At 39.4% G+C, this 21,333-nt stretch overlaps 1 protein-coding gene across 1 annotated transcript in view; it reads right to left on the bottom strand.

The window, feature by feature from the left end:
- The window catches only part of PREX2 (phosphatidylinositol-3,4,5-trisphosphate dependent Rac exchange factor 2), a gene marked incomplete at its 5' end in the record, with an annotated part of 168,845 nt that extends 150,878 nt beyond the window's left edge, over positions 1-17,967 (bottom strand). Inside the window, one exon of the mRNA XM_082303291.1 lies at positions 17,827-17,967. Within this exon, the coding sequence (XP_082159417.1) occupies positions 17,827-17,967 (141 nt within the window). The remainder of the gene's footprint in view (positions 1-17,826) is intronic.
- Positions 17,968-21,333: the final 3,366 nt, after the last annotated feature.

Genomic DNA, 21,333 nt, shown 5'->3' with positions numbered 1-21,333 from the left:
AAATAACCAGGAACAAACAAGAAGACCTAGGAACTCAGAATTTCGGTCCAAGCTTTTTATGCAGAGTGTACTCAAGTGTTTTTATGTATTGATTTCTGCTTACAATTTATTGGCTTTTTTTGCCTGTCCTCACTTGCTCACCATTTCCACTGCTATCATCCACTCCCAGTTCATAATTCTGTTGATTTTTGCTATTATGTCCTTTTTTGCCTGATCCTGCATTTATGACCATATTCATTGTGTGGGAAAAGAGCCAAATTCTTTCCCAATCCAACTTTAAGGTTTGGTACTGAAAGGGTGCAGGCTATCAGAGATGCAACTGCTTGGAAAATCCTGCTCAAGCCAGCGGCTCTGGACTGGAACAGGCTCAGCGGCTGTAGAAAGGTGGCAGATGAAGAGTGAAATCAGTGCAGCGGTGTGCAGGGTGCCAAGAACACTGAGTGCAAACAGATTCTGTGGGCAGTGATGGTGGAGGCTTCTAATTAGCCTCCACTGAGCGCTTCTGAGCTTTTCACTTGGTTGAGCTGACTGGATTCACACACAAGAGTAAAAGCCTATTCTCTGATACCAGGAAAACAGCCCCACAACATCCTCCACTTTGCCTGTCCCTCATGTTTAATAAAATTCTACGAAATATGAAGGTGTCAGTTTTCTAACCAAACACACAGAAAACTCTATTCTTGCACCTTATCTGTTTATTAAAATCAAATGTACTGTGCTTTACTGACTTGGCCATAAAACAGTAAAGATAAGCATGTCATTTGTGCTAAGTGCTTAAATACATGCAGAACGATGCTACCACTCAGTGTGCTGCACAAAATCAGCATTACCATATTACCTTAACATTATAAAATTATTAAAATATAGAACTTTAAAAATCACTTTTCGCCTAAAAAACTTTAAATACTACACCATGAGATCAAATGAGTGGGATTTTTATAGATTAAATCTATAAAGCACTGTCTAGGTACCCCTCACTAACAGAGAGCACATGCATATCACTGAAAGGCACCAGTTTATATTTAAAATATTGTTAACACCTGAAACACTGTGTTTTCTCTTATCACATTGTTGCTTTTTCCCTGCAATAACTTAAAATTAACCAGCACTCTCCTTTATCTGTTTCAAAAAACAATTATCTCCTCCAGGTCTACAAAGCCTGCTCCTCTTTCTCCCCCCATCAGTACTGATAGCTACCCTCTCATAACAGTGATCCCGCTCAACAGGATGGTGGAGCAGCCTTTTACATCAAGTTTTCTTGCACTTGAGCAATCTGTGTTAGAAAGAACTAGCAGAGATTCAGACATGGTAGCAGGAGACAGTTAAATTTCACCCTTCATGCTAGTTCCCCAACCAAATCCAGGAGACCCATCAAAAGCCTCTGGCATTCATAGGTACACATTCACACTTTGTTACCCATAGTTTTTAAAACACTTGGGCCAAGAAAATAAAATTCCAGGCACTCAAGTCTCTTATTTTGCAATTTGTTATTGGCAGGGCTAGCAGTTTCTGTAGCATTCCTCTGTCTCTGTCTCTGCTCCCTCCCATCTTTCATTCAGCAATGACTCCAGATGCCAGTTGTCAGAATATGCACCCCGCAGCAAGTGGCACCTCTGACAGGAACAGCATGGATGGAGTTCCAGTTGTTCAAATAATGGAAGTCTGAATGCACCATAAACAACAGGCACATCTCAGAATAACTCTGGCATTTTGAGAACGCTTATCCATTATGTGTTATCCAGCACTACTATCAGAATACACAATCTACAACACACATTAAGAGTCTTCTTAGCTAATGTAAATTTGGACATTCAAAGTAAATATTTATTTAAACTAAGACAAAGCACTTCCACTATGACACTAGAGTTCCAGGATAATGTTAACTTCTTTTTGCTTTTTTGAGCTACAAGTATGTACAGTAGCTCCTAAAAGCCTTTACAAACACAGACATTAAGTACGCTTCTGGAAACAAGTATTTTATTCATGGTCACTTAATGCATTCATTTTTTGGTTACCAAAGAGAGGTGACAAAAGCTGTCATCTTTTATTCATACTAGAGGCAGGCTGAAAGTAAAAAAACTGAATATGAATAAAGGAATTCTTCACGGCAAAAGGAACAGTTTTCAATGGAAATCTAAAGCTGAAAATGTATACATAAATCTGATGGAAATCATCTGAAGTAACAGGAAACCAGGAAAGAATGCCAGAAGGCCTGCCATGGATGAACGAGGAGTCCCCGGACAAACTTAAACACAAACAGGCAGCTTAAAGAGGGTGGAAGCAAGTAAAAGTAGCCCAAGAAGAACACAGAGAAATTGTCCAAACATCCAGGGAGATGGTTAGGAAAGTTAAAGTAGTAGCAGAAGTAAATAATCTGGCCAAGGAATCAATGTTAATAAAACACGCTTCCTTAGGTACACCAACAACAGAAGACTAGGGAAAACGTGGGTCCACTCAGGAAAGATACTGGCAACCTGGTTGCCAGGACATGGAGAAGGCTGAAGCACTCAATGCCATTTTTTGCTTCTGTCTTCACCAGCAAGTATCCAAGCCATATTACTCAAGCTGCAAAAGGTGAAAGCAGGAACTGGGAGAATGAAGAACTACTCAGTGTAGGAGAAGACTGGGTTTGAGAAGATCTAACAAACTTAGCACTGGAAGAGGTTACCCAGAGAGGTTGTGGATTCCACATACCAGAAAGTGTTGAAGGCAGGCTGGATGTGGCTTTGAGCAACCTGATCTAGTGTTAGGTTTCCTCCCCATCACAGGGGGCTTGGAGATAGATGATTTTTAAGACTCCTTCCAATCCAAACCATTCCATGATAACACCAATAAAGAAACAATGGACAAATCTACTGGTTATTTTAGGAAGGGTATTTAACTTAATTCTATCCAAAGTACTCTCAATTTGTCCTTGAGGCAATATGTCTTCACCCATTAACTACCTAGATAAACAATTCCTAAAGTAAGCATCGCTAGTACAGCTCTAGTCCTCAGGCTAGGACAGACCCCCATCCACATATGCTTACATATTTATTGCACAGCCGTAATTATTTTATTATTCATATTTAACACAGCTTTATTTGCCTCTAAAACAAACCTGAAAAGAAAATTGGTATTAGGATGGCATCAGCAGCTCATTCCTTACCTCACCTTAAAATCTAAGGAAACTCGGTTTTCCAAAATTTCCAGTTAAATGGACATGCATAAGTATGAGCATACAAATTTAGAAGTCTGTTGTGTAAAAGTTTGCTTACAGAAAACTGGGGACAATCTAAATATATTTTCATTCTTCAGTTATCAAAGTACTTATCACTGAAGACATTCTCTCTCATTAAGGGAAAAACCAGACATGGACATTTTAATTAAAAAAATCAAAGCGTCTGTTGGGCAGGACCAGCAGTATCTAATTCCCCAAGGCCAGGTGGCAAAGTCCTGAGTAGCAGTTATTAAAAGAGCAGTAAAAAAAGTATAAGATTATCGAGTCAAAGTACATGCAGAGGCTGAGACAAAGCATCTTGCCTAAGTCCTGTCCCCAGGTGAATAGCTGGGAGTAGCAGAGTGCTGGCAGCTGAACTGATTTCACTCTGCACCAGAAGCACTGGAGATTTGAGGAGAATCTGAGATTTAACCAGCAGTCTAGTTCCTCAGGTCTTTGTCTTAGCCTGGGAACAGAGTCAGGCTACCTCATAATTTATATTAACCATATTCACATCTTAGGTCTGGTCATGACTCATCATGGCTTTAAAATCCATGTTAGATTTGGGGTATGCATGTAAATCAGAATTAAAAACACACTAAGAACTAAGATACAGCTGTATATGACAATTTACTGAAGTAGAAACTAATTTATAAAGTGATGTGACAAGCCTTTACATAGAAAGTCAGTATTTGATAGCGCCTGTGGTATCCACTTTTCCTAACTGCAAAAATTCATGAGAACACTAGTCCCCTAAAATATCAGGGTTTATTGTAATAGCAGAGGCTTTTTAAAGGCCAAAAATATTATTTTAAGATGCTTCATTTTCTCTCAAAACCTTAGAAGTGGAACGTGGTTGCATGTGGTAAATCTGCAGTTAATGTACATTTTTCATTAACCAAGAAACTTCCTCAAATCTTTCACTGTACAAGACTTCATACCACAGTAAGAATATTCAATAGGCATATATTTGCTTCCCATCTGCAGTGCGGAGTAAAGCTACAGCTACCCTAGTGACAATGAATGTTGCACCTATCTCAAGTCAAGTTATCGATCAGTAACACCACCATCTCCTACAAGACAAAACCAAGTAGATAAACTTGCAGAAATGGAAGAATAAAGGGTCAGCAACCAGAATTGCTGTGATATACTGGTAAATTCCTTTTGGAAGTCTGTGGCATAACTGTAGTAAATGCTTTATTCGTTACCATGAGTCAGACTATGAGAAACATTTACTCTGTGAAATTAAAAGTTTTATAAAAAAATAGGGAAGTCAGAGCAATGTATTATCCCAGAGCTGTTTGGTGGCTGGAAAACAACAGGAAAAGGACTGGAATAGCCATTATAGCCTTTATTGCCATGGTACATTAAGAAAGACAACAGCACACAAAGAACAAACATTTTAGACACAAAATAACATTTTGCCAAAACCCTGTTTTACATCTAACAGTTCCTGCAGTCAAAAGCCAAACTGCGCTTGGCAAGTAAATACGGGGAAATTTTCATTACAAAGATATGCAATATGCAAATGCATAATGGTCATCATGGTGGGCATATTTTAATATTTCATTTTTTCCTATTGTAATATAATTTGGTCCAAACACCACACTTTTTTATTAGCAAAAGCTACAAGTGCAAAAATTGTTACTTTCTGTGCTGGATGCTGCTGAATAGAGATGAAAAACAATTAATCCAGTGTATTTCCAGTACACATTTCTCACAGGATGCCCAAATAAACTTCATTTGGTCCTTCATTTTTTATGATACAGCAATTGCCAGCATCACTTGCTCACACATACCCTATAGCAATCTACATAAAGTTAGTTTAAATGTCAGGACAACTGAGTATTTTATGTAATACTGCATTGATAACCATTTTAAAGCGGCATTTCTCTGCCAAATAAGTTTGGCAGAGAAACAAGAGAAGCTTTGGAAGATGAAAGGCAATTCCTTTTTACCGATTCACCTGAAAATTTTGACTCAGACCCAAAAAAGTGTGTGAAGGAACCCCATTATCAAAAATATTCCTCAGTGAAGAAGTATCCTGCAAATAAATTTGGAAAATCTATGTTTCACTGGATTGTATGTATTGAGAAGTGCATTACAAAGTCAAAGTTAAGAACTCAATGAGATTGAGTCGTAACTAGTCAACTTAATTACTTAAAAATTGATAGTATAAATAGATGATAAACTACTGTAACTATAAAACACAATTTTACTTTTTAATAAAACATTTTTTAACTTGGAAGAAGTTTTTTCACTTGGTCTACTGAATGAAATTATGAAGTAATTCTACCAGTACCAGCTCCTGTTAAACCTTTATCTTCATGTATTCCAATTAAAATAATCTTTAATCATGGCTGATGGTCATCTCTCACAACTCATGGGAATGTTCTGTAACACATCTACGCAAAATTTAAAGATAAGCAATATCTTTTGAACTTACAGGCTGAATATTGACTAAAAAGATTTTCACAGTATTTTTCTGTGGGGCCAGTCAGACTCTTTGTCTTTCCTTACCTATGGAAAACCACAGCTTACATTGTAGCAGTATCAGCATAATTTACGCTCAGCTTCACATGAAAATTTCATCAGTGTATTTGACAAGACACTGATTTACCAGCCCCAATTTTGTCCTGGCACAGTAGACTAAAAATGAAGCATGATTCATTTTTGCAGTTCAAAACCTTACTATTATGAAAAGCTTCCAAATCTACTATATTTGTATTCTCCTCTGCTTTCCTTTTGAGGATATCAGTCATTCCCAAACTTTATTTCATCACCTATCCAAAACTACTTTAAACATAGCATAATATATCTGAGTGTTTATAAAGAGGCAACATTAAGCATTCCCTGCCGTCAATTTGCTATTTCTAAGTGCAAATACTGAGATGTAATCAAGACAAGTAGAACAGACAGTAAATTGCCTTAAAACAGTTAAGAGAGTGAAGCACTGCTTTTCAAGAGAGATCACAGCATCTTCACACAGTAATGACAGTCAGTTCTCTGTGCAGTCCCACTTGGACTGAAGATCTTCCTTGGTAAGGGTCAAAGACCTCTTCAGTATCTGCAGAAAACAGGAAACTTTCCTTCCGACTGTTTCTGTCCGGTCTGACTATTGTAACAGTTCAGTAAACCTAAACATGGGAAAAAGTCCCTTTATTTCCTGTGAGGACAACCTCATAGCATATGGGAAGAAATTAACACACTCATACAGAATATAACTGCCAACTTCCAGGCATTATTCTTAATAAACAAGATCTCATGCAGTGTCAAAGAGATAAATGAATCTTTAAGCAAATGAAAAGTTTTTGCCATCAGCTCTTCACTCTTCTGCCCCTGACCACATAAAGAATCCTTCCAGGTATATTACAAGATATTTAAATGTGGTCTACAACCAATTAATTTTGTAATTTCCATTCATTAATTCGAGTATTATTATTATTATAAATGGTATTTATGTGTTGCACCGTGTAACTAAACTACAGAGCCAACTTAATAGAAAATGAACCTTTCCACTTAGAGAAGACAACAGATACAATCCTTCTACTTAATATGTCTCTGCTGTAACTCTAAGCCACAGAAAGATCTCAGCTCTGCCAAAAATATTTCCAACATTATGGAAGCAAGCTAGAACTTAGCACTTTTGAAATGTTCAGTCAGTCACACCATTCTGAAAATGCAGAGGTCTCTTTTACTGATAAAAGAGATTAACTAAAGACAGCTCACATGGTGCTCTCTCCAATAAAAAAATTCTCAATTATCTCTTGATAATTATTCCAATTTCCTATTTTATCATAAAAGAAAATTAGCACACAATAACCAAATTCAAAGATACTGGTATTTTCACACCTCAAGCTGACTGTATTTGAAGATGTCTAAGAATCACTGCATTTCTACCTTACTGCTCCACACTCACAGCAAACATACAATAACGTAGTTAACTTCTGGGACCATGAGCAGCATCTAATTTAATGCTGCAAGAGCCAGTGACGCCTGTCCTATTAACACATATACTACGGGATGAGGAAGTCTCACCACATACTTGCCATGATTCAAAGGAGATTTTTGTGCGAGTTTTCAGTTTTAGAACTAGTAACCCTTCCCTCTTCCTTTTCTATCTTGCTAGTGTATTTTTCCTTAATATTTTCTCCTTCCTATTTCCAGAGCACAGAAATGTAATCTCATAGCTCTCACTGTTCATATTCATTCCTGCTTTTGGCTACTTAATTCTTCACTGAGACCTCTTTCTACATCTTTTACCCATTCACAGAGCAAACAGAATGGTAAGAAGTGAATGGCAGCTACAAGTCATACTTCAAGCATCTTGCCCATTCTCTAAAAATACTACTTTTGATATTCAAAGTAAGAAGAGAAAAAAAGGACTTAAGCAAGATTCTAAGTACTCTTTGCAGAAGAAGGATAAACAGAATTCTAACACCTCTCGCTACAAGAAAAGTCATAATTCAGTACCTCAGACATCTATTACCCATATTTGGGGATATTTGGTTTTGTCCTCTGAAAACCATATGCAAAAGACTAAGAATGAAACCATATAGAAGACCAATGATACTGACACCAGAAGAATCAATCACAAAATCACATTTGAAAGAGGCTTGAAAGTATGAAAGGGGTTTCATGAAAAGAATACTTAGATTTCCAACAAGAAAAACTGTGATGCAAGTACTTAGCAAATTTTGTAGACAGGGTATTTAACATTCTGTAACATTCAGAAGTTACAGATGCCAAAAAAATACACAAATACAAAAATAAAGTAATCAAACTCAGAAATCACTTAGTTTGCAACCAGGTACTACACCTACAGTCTTCAGGAGAGACAACCCCCAATCATGAAGCTCAAGTAGTAATGCTACTACCTACAACTATAAAAAAAATTACTGTGTGTTGTAGTTTAGGAATGGTATTCCCCAATTTAGCGCTCCCACTGAAACCACACATCACTCACCCACTCAGCCCCTGCTCCCCCTTCCCCTGTGGTGGGCTGGACAGGAGAATTTGAGGTACAAAAGGTAAAAATCACAGGCTGCGATAACAACAATTTACTGGAAACAGCAATGAGAAGAAAACTAAGTGAGTAAGAAAGAGGCAAATGATTCAGATGGAAACAATACCTGACCACTGCCTCCATCATGCCACCCTGAAGGGACTCCTTTCTCCCAGAAAAAGACTGCCTTCCCCTGCCAATGGTGTGAGATGGTATAGAATAATCTCCAAGTCCTAGCCATGTGCCCTCCTATCTACTCCAAAAATTAACCCTGTCCTGGCTAGAACCAGGAGACTGGGACAGACCTTTTCTTAAATCTGTCACAGCAATTCACAGGCTGCTTCCAACACCTCTCATTTTAGGTCTTTATCATATCCTGCAAGTCCATTTTTAAGTAGTATTTTATCATACCTTTCATGAACAAAAACCAACAGACACTAAAAGGAAGGAAGTAGCTCTCATTATAAATGTAGGTTTGCCATTTTCACAAAGGTATTATATGAATCAGGACTTATTTATCGCCTTCCTGCTTCCTATGACTTCTGCAAAATGGCTCTCCCTCCCAGACAACAAAAAGATAAATACAAACTATTCAACCACATTTTACAAGTGACACAACACTAACTCTACAGGTGTGTACCACTTTTTCTTGCCCTCTACCTTGTCAGGCTGTGGTATCTTTTTAATGAAAGCAGTGCTTATATGCTGCAGAGCTTCACTTGCTGCCAACATCTGTTTAACTCTCAAATGCCTCTGTAACTCTTAGGGCAAAGACCACACTCACATGACAGTCAAGGGATGGTGTCTCAAAGCATCCTGTTGCAGGCTATTTCTTCTAGGAATCCACATACACCATTTGCTTCAATGCCTTGGGTAAAGTAACTTAACACATACTAAGCAATAAAATGAAGTGGTTTTCCAGCCTTGTAGCACAAATTCATATCATCCCAGACATCAATCACTCTGTCACAACATATTTGATTTAGGCATAAAGAGACTGGGATTGTTAAGTCAACACACAGGATCACATTCATCCCTCATTCTAGGAATGACTCCTTTTAAACAGCCTTAGAAAATTAAGAGTTTATTTCACAGGTCTAATTACAAAACACTTTTTTAATGTAAATTAAATCATTTTAATTTATACAGGTCACTTGCTCTAGTTACTATAATAGGCAAAAATGTATTTAGAAAGTAAATATACTAATACATATAACGTATTTAAAATTCAGGCACAAGTGTCAGCACCCGCAGACAAGTTTCATTTTGAAGTGAGAATTCATTTAAAACTTCCCTAGGAAGGGCAAGGATTAGATTATTTATTCTACTCCACTCAGCAAGGTATTATCAATTTGTCAAGGGGCCTGTATCACACAAATTACACTGAAATGGAGAAAGCCACCTTACTACAACGCATTGCTGTTTTTTCCTGTACTCTCTTCAGTTCTATCTGTTTCTCCTACACATTCCCTTCATGTTCTTTAGCCTTGAACTTGAAAGCTCGTCAGGGATGCCAGATGACTTGGCAGCCAGACTGCCAAAAGCACAAAGGACAATCTGGAGGTTTCATGGGACCTAAAATAAGTGTCAACCCCTGCTTTCTCAGCTCTGTCCCTACAACAGGATAAATTCAGCTGTGAGTAGCCTATGAGATAATTGTAGGAGCAATCAAGCTTGCACAAAATGAAGCTGGCTTTGAACAGCTATCCTTGCAGTTTCTCAACATTTTAAGTAGATAATCATTCTTTTAGCATCAATTATGTATGAAGAGAAAGGGCTTCTTTGCTGTCAGCGTACTGAACTGGGAATCAAGACATCAGATTATATTTCTGGTTCTGGCACAAACTTCCACTGGGACCCAAAAATCAAAATCTGTCTCTAAGTTTCCCATTTGTAGAACTACACAGGTTTGATTTATTAATGAAAGCAAAGCACTGAGACATCTCTGAATAGAAAACAGTACAAAAGTGCCAGATTATCTGTTTCCTGAGCAAATATAATACAGTTCAAATTTAAAAAAAAACCCTAAAAGTGTGTACCTGAGTTTCCTCTTTAATTTTGAATAATTGTTTGCTGAACAGTACAGCCTGGCCATTTGCTCTGCAATTTCAGAGTATAGAGGAAACAAAGCAGAGATGCAACCCTGAAAAATCTGTTCTCCTGAAACTTCAAGACAGTCTGCCTTTTTTTCTGTCATAGCAATAAATTGCAAATTGATGAGTCATGGAGGTTGGAAAGGAGGTCGTCTAGCCCAAATGCTTGAACAGAGCAGTGTCAACCAGAACAGGTAGTCCAGTCTTGCCTAGGTGATCTTTAAACAAAATAAAAAATAGCCTCTGGGCAACTTGTACCAGTTTTTGACCAGTTTTACTGTAAGCAATATTTTTTCCCTTCACATCGAGTTGGAATTTCCATCTTCCATGGACTCTCCTACTGTGCACCTCTGAGAGGAATATGGCTGCATCTTGCCCACATCTACCCATCAGGGAATTGTAGACAATAATAAAAATTCCACCGAGCCTTCTCAAGGCCAGAGAAACCTTGGTCTCTCAGCCTCTTTGCAGCAATGTTCTCCCAGCCCCTCCTCACCTTGCTGGTCCGTCCCAGCACCAGACTTGTGTCAGTAGGTAAAATTATTTCTTCAATTAGGGAGCCAAAAATTTGACTGTCAGAAGTCTCACAGATGTAGAGGGTAAAGGATCACCTCTGTTCACCTACTGGCGGCACCCTTTCAAGAAGAGTCCCAGGATGCTGATTCTTTTCTGCACTGCAAGGGTGCAATGCTGACTCATGTTTCAGCTCTTGTCCACAGGTACTCCAGGAGGCATCTCTGTAAAGCTGCTTTCTAGCCCCAGCCTGTACAGGTGAACAGGGTTATTCCATCCCAGGTGCAGGACTCTACCCCTAAAATATATCACCCAGTCACCTCTTGAACACCTCCAGGGATGGTGACTCCACTTTGCTATCTTCATTCTTGCATTCCTCCTGAGTAGCCAGTCCCACACCAGTCCACATGCTCACCAAAGACAGAGATAATCCTGCTCAATCCCAAGCAGAAAACCAAATAATATGTATGTAGTTGAGTCCTAAAGCAAAAACAGTTAAACAAAATTTCTGAAAAAGAATATGCATGACTATGTAAGTATACAAAGGTATTCAAGATACTTGTATAAAAGGGTAGAGTCTTAAATAAAATTTATTATCTTGCTCAAGCCTGTATTTCATTCAGGGGTAATCCAATGCCTTTCTGAACAGGGACATATACTTTACATAGAGATACATGGTTACAACCTTCTACAGATGAGTAAATCATGCCAAGCAGTATCTTAGGTCAACTACAGCCAGTTTGGATTTATTTTGGCCAAAATACAGTTTCTTTTGGTTTCCAACATAAAGAACTTTTCAATTCCTCATGTGGTGTAATACTGTTACAATGACTTCGCCTAATTGACAGAATTGCTCTTCATGATAACCATACCAAATAAATACAAACCAACCTTGGAATGCATAGTTTTAAAGTTTGGTGTTTATAAAACGGTGACAAAAATAACTACCGAAGGGGGTTGAAAAATACGTCTCCATAAATATTTGAAATCACTGCAAACAGCATACTATTAACAGCATTAGGCTGCATGGAATAACTTAGACCTGGACATTTTGATGGATGGTCCCCTCCAAGTAGTCTCTTCTAAATTAGCAGCTCATACTATAAATTTGTGAAATATATGTGTCAGGAGAGTTAGGACTGAGCTATAAGGCAGAGCAAAGGAATAACTGGAACACTGCAAATACGATATTATTTATAAACACAGATAAATCATGAGGTTGTACAACACCTCTAAGCATATTATAGTCTTCAGAAAATTAAGTCTTAGTCTACAATAAGTCTTAAGAACAGAAAAGTTTCTTAAATGCTATGAAACAAAGATTTCTCCCTTCAGTATTCTAAACTTTTCACTGAACAGCTAAACAAACCACCTTTCTTCCTAAAGAAGAGTTCTTCACAATATAATCTAAGTGCATCTGAGAGCAGCAAGTGGAAATCCATTGAAAAGTATGAAATATTTGTCTATTGTCCAGCATAAATATCACCATTTCCAAACAAGATAATATATGTACTTAAAAATTCTTCAGAAAAAACCTCTTCTTTTTGCCATTGTCATACATTGCATGAACTCCGTGCTCAGCTAGTAAAGACAGAAAAAAAAGTCTTTCCTGCTAATCCACTCCATAAAGCAGAGTATTCAACCTTAGGGACAGGGATTACAAAGAAATAAACAGCTTTTACGCAGTTACCCTTACTCTGATGGGCACCACAGGTGGTGCCATTGATATAGACAAGCAAAGTCAAATAAAAATAGAATACCATGCTTACATTTTTTGTTAGCACTTAAGCAAGTTAAAAACAGCAGAAATTGGAAGTGAATGGAAAAGATATTGACTTTCTATGGTAATTGTGTTTGCACTTCCTTTTGACTTTTTCTGATGAAGTAGCCACAGAATGCCGTTTTTCTTTTCCTGAAGAGAAAGGAAATCACATAACCTTATCAAAAAATGCAGCCAGCTAAAACCCTTCCCTTCCATTCATTTAAATCCCTTTTATAAAATATAAATGCAATTATGAAAAGCACTATGAAGTCACTAATCATCACTGTAATTGAGATATACATATAACACATTCAGTGAGGGGGACTAGATGATCTTTATGGGACCCTTCCAATTTAAGGTATTCTATGATATATACACATGCACACAAAAACAACACACAGAGACACATTGTTTTGGTACCAAACTACAGCCATAAAAGATCATTTATAAATTGTTCTTTTTTGTAGAAAGCCCAACATCTAACCTTATTATAAAGCATAACTATTTGAGGAGTTTTCATTAGTAACACAAATCCTCTATTGCTAGGGTTAGTAACACTGAATTTGACTATAAAAGTTACCTGAAGTCCTAATTACTATAATCACTTCTCCAACTAATTAGTCTACTCAACAATCAGAGAAATATGTATGGAGCCAAGAGACAGGGAAGGTTCAGCAGGGGAATACAGATCCTGAAGAGTCACACAGACACTCAGAAGGCTGAGCAATAAGCCTTATAAACAATATCTCTTTATACACATTGAAAAGCAAGAATTCAGCTTCCTTTAACAAGGCACACACATTTAAAGAAAACTAACCACTTTTTCACTGTAGTGCAAGCAGAAGATAGTATAGGATGTAATGAAATCAAAATGATACTTAAGAGTTAACTGGCAGAAACCTATATATATTCTCTGAGAGAGACTGTAAACCATACTGTAGTCTACATAATAAACTAGCTTTGTTTTTTTCCCCCAGCTGCTTCAAGATCTAACTAGCCACCCCAGCTGAGGCCATGGGGAAGGCTTACAGGAGTGCCAACATCTGCTTCTTTTCCCATCAATGTCAAATTTGTCAGAACACGAAACTGCGCCGGAGAAACAATCTCTGCCATAGAAAAATAAACTACACTTCCATGGATATCCCCTGCAGTACCAAGTATAGCAGATCAATTACATTGCCAATTTCTATTCCAAAATAAAGTTTCTTTCCAAAAAATATATATGTACATTTTTTATATGTATATACATATATGTATATATACATACGAATATGTACATGCATCCTAAAATTCTTTGTGGCCTGGTTTGCTTTACTGGCCAGTCAGTCAGTGTAAATCACAACCATAAGAGCCAAGCCTTATGCCAAGTAACAAAGTCACAAATTAAACTAGCCACTTTTTACCAACTCCTTACTATTAAATGCTTTTTAATGTCTCATCAACTTCTACCCACAGCTTTATTGGTCTCTTTACCACTGCTGTGTTTAGGATTCAACTGAGTACCCTGATCACACAGTAAATGAAACCTTGCATGAAAACATTCAGCAAATTACAAAAAAACCCCAACTATTTCTTTAAAACGTTCATTAAAATTATATATTCCCCAGCATAAAATCATGGACCAATGAGAATCTTAGAAAAGTTTATGTAGTTTTCCTCTAGTTAGCTAGTCATAGAATAGAATTGTTAGTGTTGGAAAAACCTCCAAGGTCATCAAGTTCAACCAGTAACCCAGCACTGCCATGTTCACCACTAAACCATGTCCCCAGGTGCCACATCTACGTGTTTTTTGAACAGCTCCAGGGATGGCGATTCCACCACTTCCCTGGGCAGCCTGTTCCAATGCCTGAACACCCATTCAGTGAATAAATTTTTCCTAAAATCCAATCGACACCTCCCCTAGCACAGCCTAGGGCCATTTCCTCTTGTCCTGTCACTTTTTAGCTGGAGAAAAGAGACTGATTCTTACCTCACTACAACTCCCTTTCAGGTACTTGTAAAGAGTGATAAAGTTTTCCCTCAGTCTCCTTTTCCCCAGGTTAACTGTGCTTATAAGGCAACAAAGGAAATTTTCATTATATTTATGTAGATCACAGTAAGCATATACATTTGGTCATTTGCTGTAAAGAAGGAAATAGATAAGGTATCTATCGATAAAGTCACAATTTTTTTTAAAAAGCATCTTTACTATAACTATTCAAGGTAATAATTATCCAGTTACATGGTCGGATGACACGGAATTATTTTAGACAGAGCAAATATTCACCAACTGTTGCCTTCTGCTCCTTCCAGAAAGTTCATTTTGCTAAGAAAGATTTTCCTCTATCCTTGCAAGTACAGCTTCTCTTTCATTGAAAAGATTTTGTCACAGGAAGATGGTATGATCACCAGCAAAAACATTCAGAAGCAGAAAATCCGAATTGCTAATTTAGCCAGTAAAGTATCAATTGTTCATAGCAGAAACTTAATATTGTAGCTTATTAAAAAAAAAAGGTCCATCTACAGGTATAGTTTTAAAAGGCATTTTAGTGTCTTAAGCAAATTCTTCCATCACTTGTTTCTTGTAAGAAATGCTAAAGAGTACAAAAACTCTGGTATTGCAATGACACTCTAAATGTTATAATGAAATGTCTGAAGAAAAAGTATAAGCATTTATTCATAATTTCCTGTGCATGCCTCCTCTCTCCAACATTGCCGCAACTACTGGGCGACTTAAGTTTATCCACCTCACATATGTTTACATACCTCACTGCAATTGGCCCGAAATTGTTATTGCTCTGTATCACTGAAGTCTCAACAGACTACACTACTACAGTTTATTACTGGAAGATTCAGGAGATACGAAAGAATAATATTAATACAACCAGACCTTTCCACTCAGATTTGTTTTGTGATGAGTGCAGACATAAAACAATATACTGTATTTATACAGCATAGAGCCAAAAAAGAAGAGGTGAATGAACTCACATGGGAATGACTACTCAGCTACTTCTATCTAATTAAGTAACAAATATATCAAATCTTCTGCTTTGCACCTTAGTGTTACAGACTTTTGACAGAACATACAAACCCAAGCTACTTCTCACTACACTGATGATAAGTGGAGGATGAGCAATCATAGAGGAGTAGGGAAACAAAAATACTTTATATAACCAACCAGAAATTTGCTCTCAGCAAGACTCTTAACTCCAACATAAACAAAAGAACCTAAATAAATCTAGCATATAATAGATATGTTTCCAGTGTAGGGAAACCAGCAAAGCATTTTCCATGTTGACACACTCCAGCAAGTCACTTCCTCCTTATAACCTCTTCATTCTCTAGCCATGCACAGGGTTTTTTTCATTTATCTAAGAGAATACCCTATTTCCTATTAACTACAGTGAAAACTACAGGTACTCTGAGCAAACTCTTAGGGAGACTATAACTGGCTTCAGCTTCTCAGTCATAAAGGAAACGTGGTTTCCACCACAATGAGCTCTACTGACGACACTGAGGTGACCTGGAATCCTAACCCTTAACTTTGACTGGAACATCAACCCCCCACGCAATGATGGTTTTGATGGCTTACGTAAAATCAACGCCATGGTCTCCATACTGGGCCTAGTCCATAAATCCACCACCACAGTTGCTCTCAACAGCAGTCCTAGCAGCTAGACCAAAGGCAAGCTCAGAAGTTGTTTCCTCAAACAAAACTGAGGTATAGTAAAAATATGTGACATTTCCCTCTGAAGGACTTACATCTCTGAACTGTCACTTGAACCCTGCCCACAATCATTAATGAATCTGATTAGATTCATTACAATCTCACATTCATGTGACATGTACACATGAATCTGATCTGAAAAGCTGATGTAGAACCAAGTGTTTAATACCAACACTTCTCCCTTTCTCCATATGATTTATTTAGATCATCTTGATCCAAATTGCAAAAAAACTTATTACTGAATTCAGTGTCTGGATAGAACTTGAAACACATACAAATTCTGATCCTTGGGAGTATTGGAACACTTACTGTTTGAACACAAATATCCTATGTCTAAAACCTTAGAACTCGAAATTAAAGATATTACAAATTCTTCAAATTTGCTGAAATAATCCAAGACTGGCAGACACCAAATGTGGGGCTTAAGGTAAAATATGGAAGAACATTGCCTTAGAATAGCTGTGGTTTTTTTTTTAATAGATGAAACCTGATCATTAAATGGAAGCAAATACAACAATCGCACAGCTTCTTTTTCAAATATTCATCCTAAACTTAAAAAAAACCCAAACACATTGGACCATTTACCATTTTTCATGGTTCTGCTGAGGATAAACATATGGAGAAAATAAGCTACTCTGTAGATCTTGTTTCACTCCAGTGTCTGTGCTTTTTATTCTCCCTGTCACAGCCAACTTAAGAATTTCCTCCTTCATGGTAATAAGCAGAAAGTCCACAATTCTCAAGGCAGCAAAGCAGGAAGTTTGCAGTTGGAAGGATTTCCCCTCTTCAATGGGACAGGAGTAGAGAAAAGTATGATGGGGCTACTGTGGAAACTTTTGCAATCTGAAGCAGCTGATTTGGACATATTTATCACATCAGAGCCCTAAAGTGATGCTACCAAGATCAGGCACAAATGAAACACTGCCCGCATCTGTTCTGCAATAATTTGTTACTTTGGCTTTTTGAGAGAGAACTCCTGCCTTTCTGACTAGGGTATTACCTGGCACCAATAATAATCCTATCATCAGTGACAGTCAAATGTAGACGGAAGTTAAAACTGCCACAGCACAGCTCAGCAGAACGCACTACCTTCGCAGCTGACCCTGTATCACAAGACAGGAGTGAATGCCACATGTGGCTTTAATGCCAAGCAGCTGCTGCACGCCAGCACCCCCTCTGTCCTGCTCCCTCCCCCCTGCACCGCTGGGTTTCCAGGACTATCGCAAGTAGTGGAACTGCGGCGTCCTGAAATGAACACAAGCCCCCACACCCGCTGGGTTTGGGGGAACCCAAACGCATCACTCCTCCGCTTCCACGCGCGGAGATGCGAGATCATCAGTGCCAGAGTGCGGCCGGGGGATGGCGGAGGGAAACGCACAACCCCTCTTCGGCTATTTCAAAACCTGTTACTCTCCCTCCCTTTTAAGCGAAAGCTCGGGGTAAAGCCCTTTCCCGGCCGGGAGTCCCGCGGTGCCGCGGCCGCCCCGCTCCCCCCGCGCCGGGCGCCGCCTGCCCCGCCAGCTGCGGGGCCCCAGCCCCGCCGCTCACCGACACCAGGAACTCCAGCGTGCCCACGTAGTCCCGCTCCGTCTTGAGCAGCTCGTTGAGGACGCACACGCGTAAGCGAAGCTGCTTCTCCAAGTCCTTCCCGCTTTCCCCCTTGCCTTCCCCTTTGCTTTCTTCTGTCATGGTGCAGCGACGAGGATCGGTGCTCCCAGCCCGGCGCCTTCCCCCGAGCGCCCCGGCACTGCGCTGCGGACAAGGACAACAAAAGACCCCGCCAAGTTACACAGCGGGGCCGGGCTGCGGCCGGTCCCCAGGCACGCTGCAGCCGCAGCCCCCGCTCACCCCGCTCCCGCGGCGGCCCGAGGTCCGGAGGCGACGAGCCACCCCAGTGCGCGCTCCTTTCCCGTCAGGAAGGGGACACAGCCTGGAGGAAACGAGCGGTCACTGGTTCCCAGCTCGCCCTGCTAGCTGAGAGGTTGGAAAGCCTCCGCAGCGGCACAGACTTGGACATTAATCAAAAGCTTTGTATCCATGTGACTCCAACCCCTTCCCCCCCTTCGCTAAATCTCAGGAAAAAGGAAAGGAAACAACTTCAGGGAGGATTGCGTGCCAGCAGCTGCCTGTTTCACACACAAGCTGCGAGCTCCAGTTTGAGGCTAATTGGAGTCCTCCAACAACAGAGTAAAAGAATTATAAAAATGTCCCAGCAAGCTGGCTGGCCAGGGAATCGGCAGTTGTTTTTGTTTTGATTTTATCATCAGCAAAGAGCCATTTCAACTTCCCCTTCCACACCTTCCCACGAGATGTGTATTACAACGTGTATTATAAATACGAGCTGTGATATTCTCCCGAACAAACATACACAGCTAAGCATGTGCTGAGCAGGTACCAAGAAGTTCTTTGAAGATAGTGGGGGGGGTTTAGGTTGGCTGATTCGTTTGTTTATTGAAACAAAGTGCTATAAACTCTCCACATTATACAGTTTTCCTATCTGCCTGTCAGATTTGCATTATACATTAAAGGGATAAAAAATAATTCAGTAGGTATTTCAAACAGTTAGCAAAAAGTATACAGCTGTTTTAGACAAGGGGAACTGATTTCTTGAAGACTGAAATATGTCAGGACACTACAATGTGAATTTTAAGACCACTGATGGAAGCAGAAGTTTCCTCTGGCTAGCTCTTCAGTTTGTGACTGGAAAGAAAATACAGGTCTTCAAACTTACATATTCCATATCAACTATTTTTCTAAACCTGCAACATCCTAAAGGGAGAGAATAAAGTGAAAAGCTGAGTGTAAAACTCTTCTACAGCTGCAGAACGAGTTGAGCCAGTGAGAGGAGTCCTTTAGTGGGAGAGAATAAGAACATTTGTGTTCTGATAACTAGACATCATCTAGCTCTCTACCTCAGACAATTTTTGGGAAACAGGATACACTTCCCACAAGAAGTTTCGAGAGGAGAAAGAGAGGAGAAAGAGAGGAGAAAGAGAGGAGAAAGAGAGGAGAAAGAGAGGAGAAAGAGAGGAGAAAGAGAGGAGAAAGAGAGGAGAAAGAGAGGAGAAAGAGAGGAGAAAGAGAGGAGAAAGAGAGGAGAAAGAGAGGAGAAAGAGAGGAGAAAGAGAGGAGAAAGAGAGGAGAAAGAGAGGAGAAAGAGAGGAGAAAGAGAGGAGAAAGAGAGGAGAAAGAGCCTATTTCTTTGAATGTGACCTACTTGCTTGCATCCTCCCCTTCCCAAACACAAACAGCTCCTGCGCATAATGCCAAGGCAAGGAGCAGCATTTTCTGGGACCAATTCTGCCATAGGTATCCTGCTCAACCATTTATGTGTGTGCAGATCAGCCTGGGAACTTGCCTGCTGACATCAGCATAGCTCCTTCCTCAGTATTGTGCTAGTCCATTTCAAAAACAGACACTGATTTTCATGAAAACCAAAATTTCATGATTTTAAGTACCTCATGGCCCTGCTAAATCTCGTTCAAATGTATTGATGGGTTGAAAAGCCAAACAAAGCTCACTGAAGCCTCTTTCTAAAGAAAACCTGTTTAAAATAGACAACATGTCTGATGATTAGCTCAAAACTTGTTCACCGTCTTGGTGGGCTTCATCAGTGAGACACTGTCCCAAAGTCCTGAGGCTCTGTGGCATCTGCCCTGATCCTATGGAGGAGATTAGGTGTTTCACAATTGCTTGCATTAGCGTCAAGAAAGCTGATGCTATGGTGGCAAGACAAAAAAAAAAAAAAAAAAAAAAAAAAAAAAAAAAAAAAAAAAAAAAAAAAAAGTCACCCACTGAACCCCATGATGAAGTTCTCAAGTGATAACCAGAAAAAAAAATCCGAAGCCACTGGAGTAGAACACACTACGGTTTCCCATTCCTAAATGCATGTGGGTGCCCTTCTTCATGCCATCATAGCCAAATGCCTCAAACCTGTTAAAATTCCTGTGAAAAAGCACCCTCTCTTTCTTTTAGGAAAGCAGAAATAAGGGTCCACTACATTTTTGATTTCAGACATTCCCCTGTGTTCTCGGCTTCAGCTGCGTGACATTGGTTGTCACGATCCGCATGCACCTCACAGACCAAGGTGACAGCTAAAAGAGGCAGAAGCAGCAGCTTACTGTCTTTCTTTCCCATCATCTATAGAAGTAAGAATCCCTTCCCTTTACATGTTTGTATCTCACTGCCAAGAGACCTTAAAGCCAAAATGTTCCGTGTCCTAGTTTACGCTCTTGCTGCCCTCACACAATGCTCCTTCATTGAAGCAGGCAGCTCCAGCTATCTGGGCCAGCAAAAGCATAAGTGACAACACACGAGAGATTTTTATGACTCATCTAAGGCCACTGGACGCAGAAAAACCCACAGCAGATGTGCAATGATAGGAAAAGTCATTCTAAGTACCAGACACAATCTGTGGAAAACATACGTGCCTACAAGCTCAGCCAGTTTTCCTGACAACTTGCTTGAAGTAATAAAGGCACGGGGCAAATTACTCTTTCCCCTAGTTTCAGGGAAAAGCTAAATTGCTCCAATTGTAGTTTTCACTACACCAAAATTGAGTAAAAAAGAGTGAAGTAGAAGAAGGTAGAATATAGAGCCATAAGATAAAAAAATTTAGCCTAAACAAGACATTTTAAGCAACTAAACAGCCGATTTTACACTGTGATGTACCAGAAAACTTAACTAGTAGATAACATGTTCCTGTATTTTATACAAGTAGTGCTATGTAAAACAGTGTATTGCTTATGCTAGCGTGTGGGAGACAGCAATCCTTGCTCCCTATGTGGAAAGACATTGATTTGGAGAAGCTGGAAAAATCGTACTGTTCCCATGGGGTGTTATAACTCTGGAATGCAACAAGAGCTATTTTGGTCCAAGGGTATTTGAGGCCCAAGCTGGATTTCTACTTAGAATCGTGTTGAAAAAATACAGCAATAAATATGGCCTATACACATAACCACTGAGGATGGATGTGACCTCTTCAGATCTAGTCCAACCCTCCTGCAGAAGACTGCCCAGGGCAACAGGGCAGGTTGTCCAGCCAGGTTTTGAGTA

This window comes from Coloeus monedula, assembly GCF_965178545.1.
Source record: "Coloeus monedula genome assembly, chromosome: 1".
NCBI lineage: Eukaryota > Metazoa > Chordata > Aves > Passeriformes > Corvidae > Coloeus > Coloeus monedula.
This window is presented reverse-complemented; position numbering and strand designations above follow the sequence as displayed.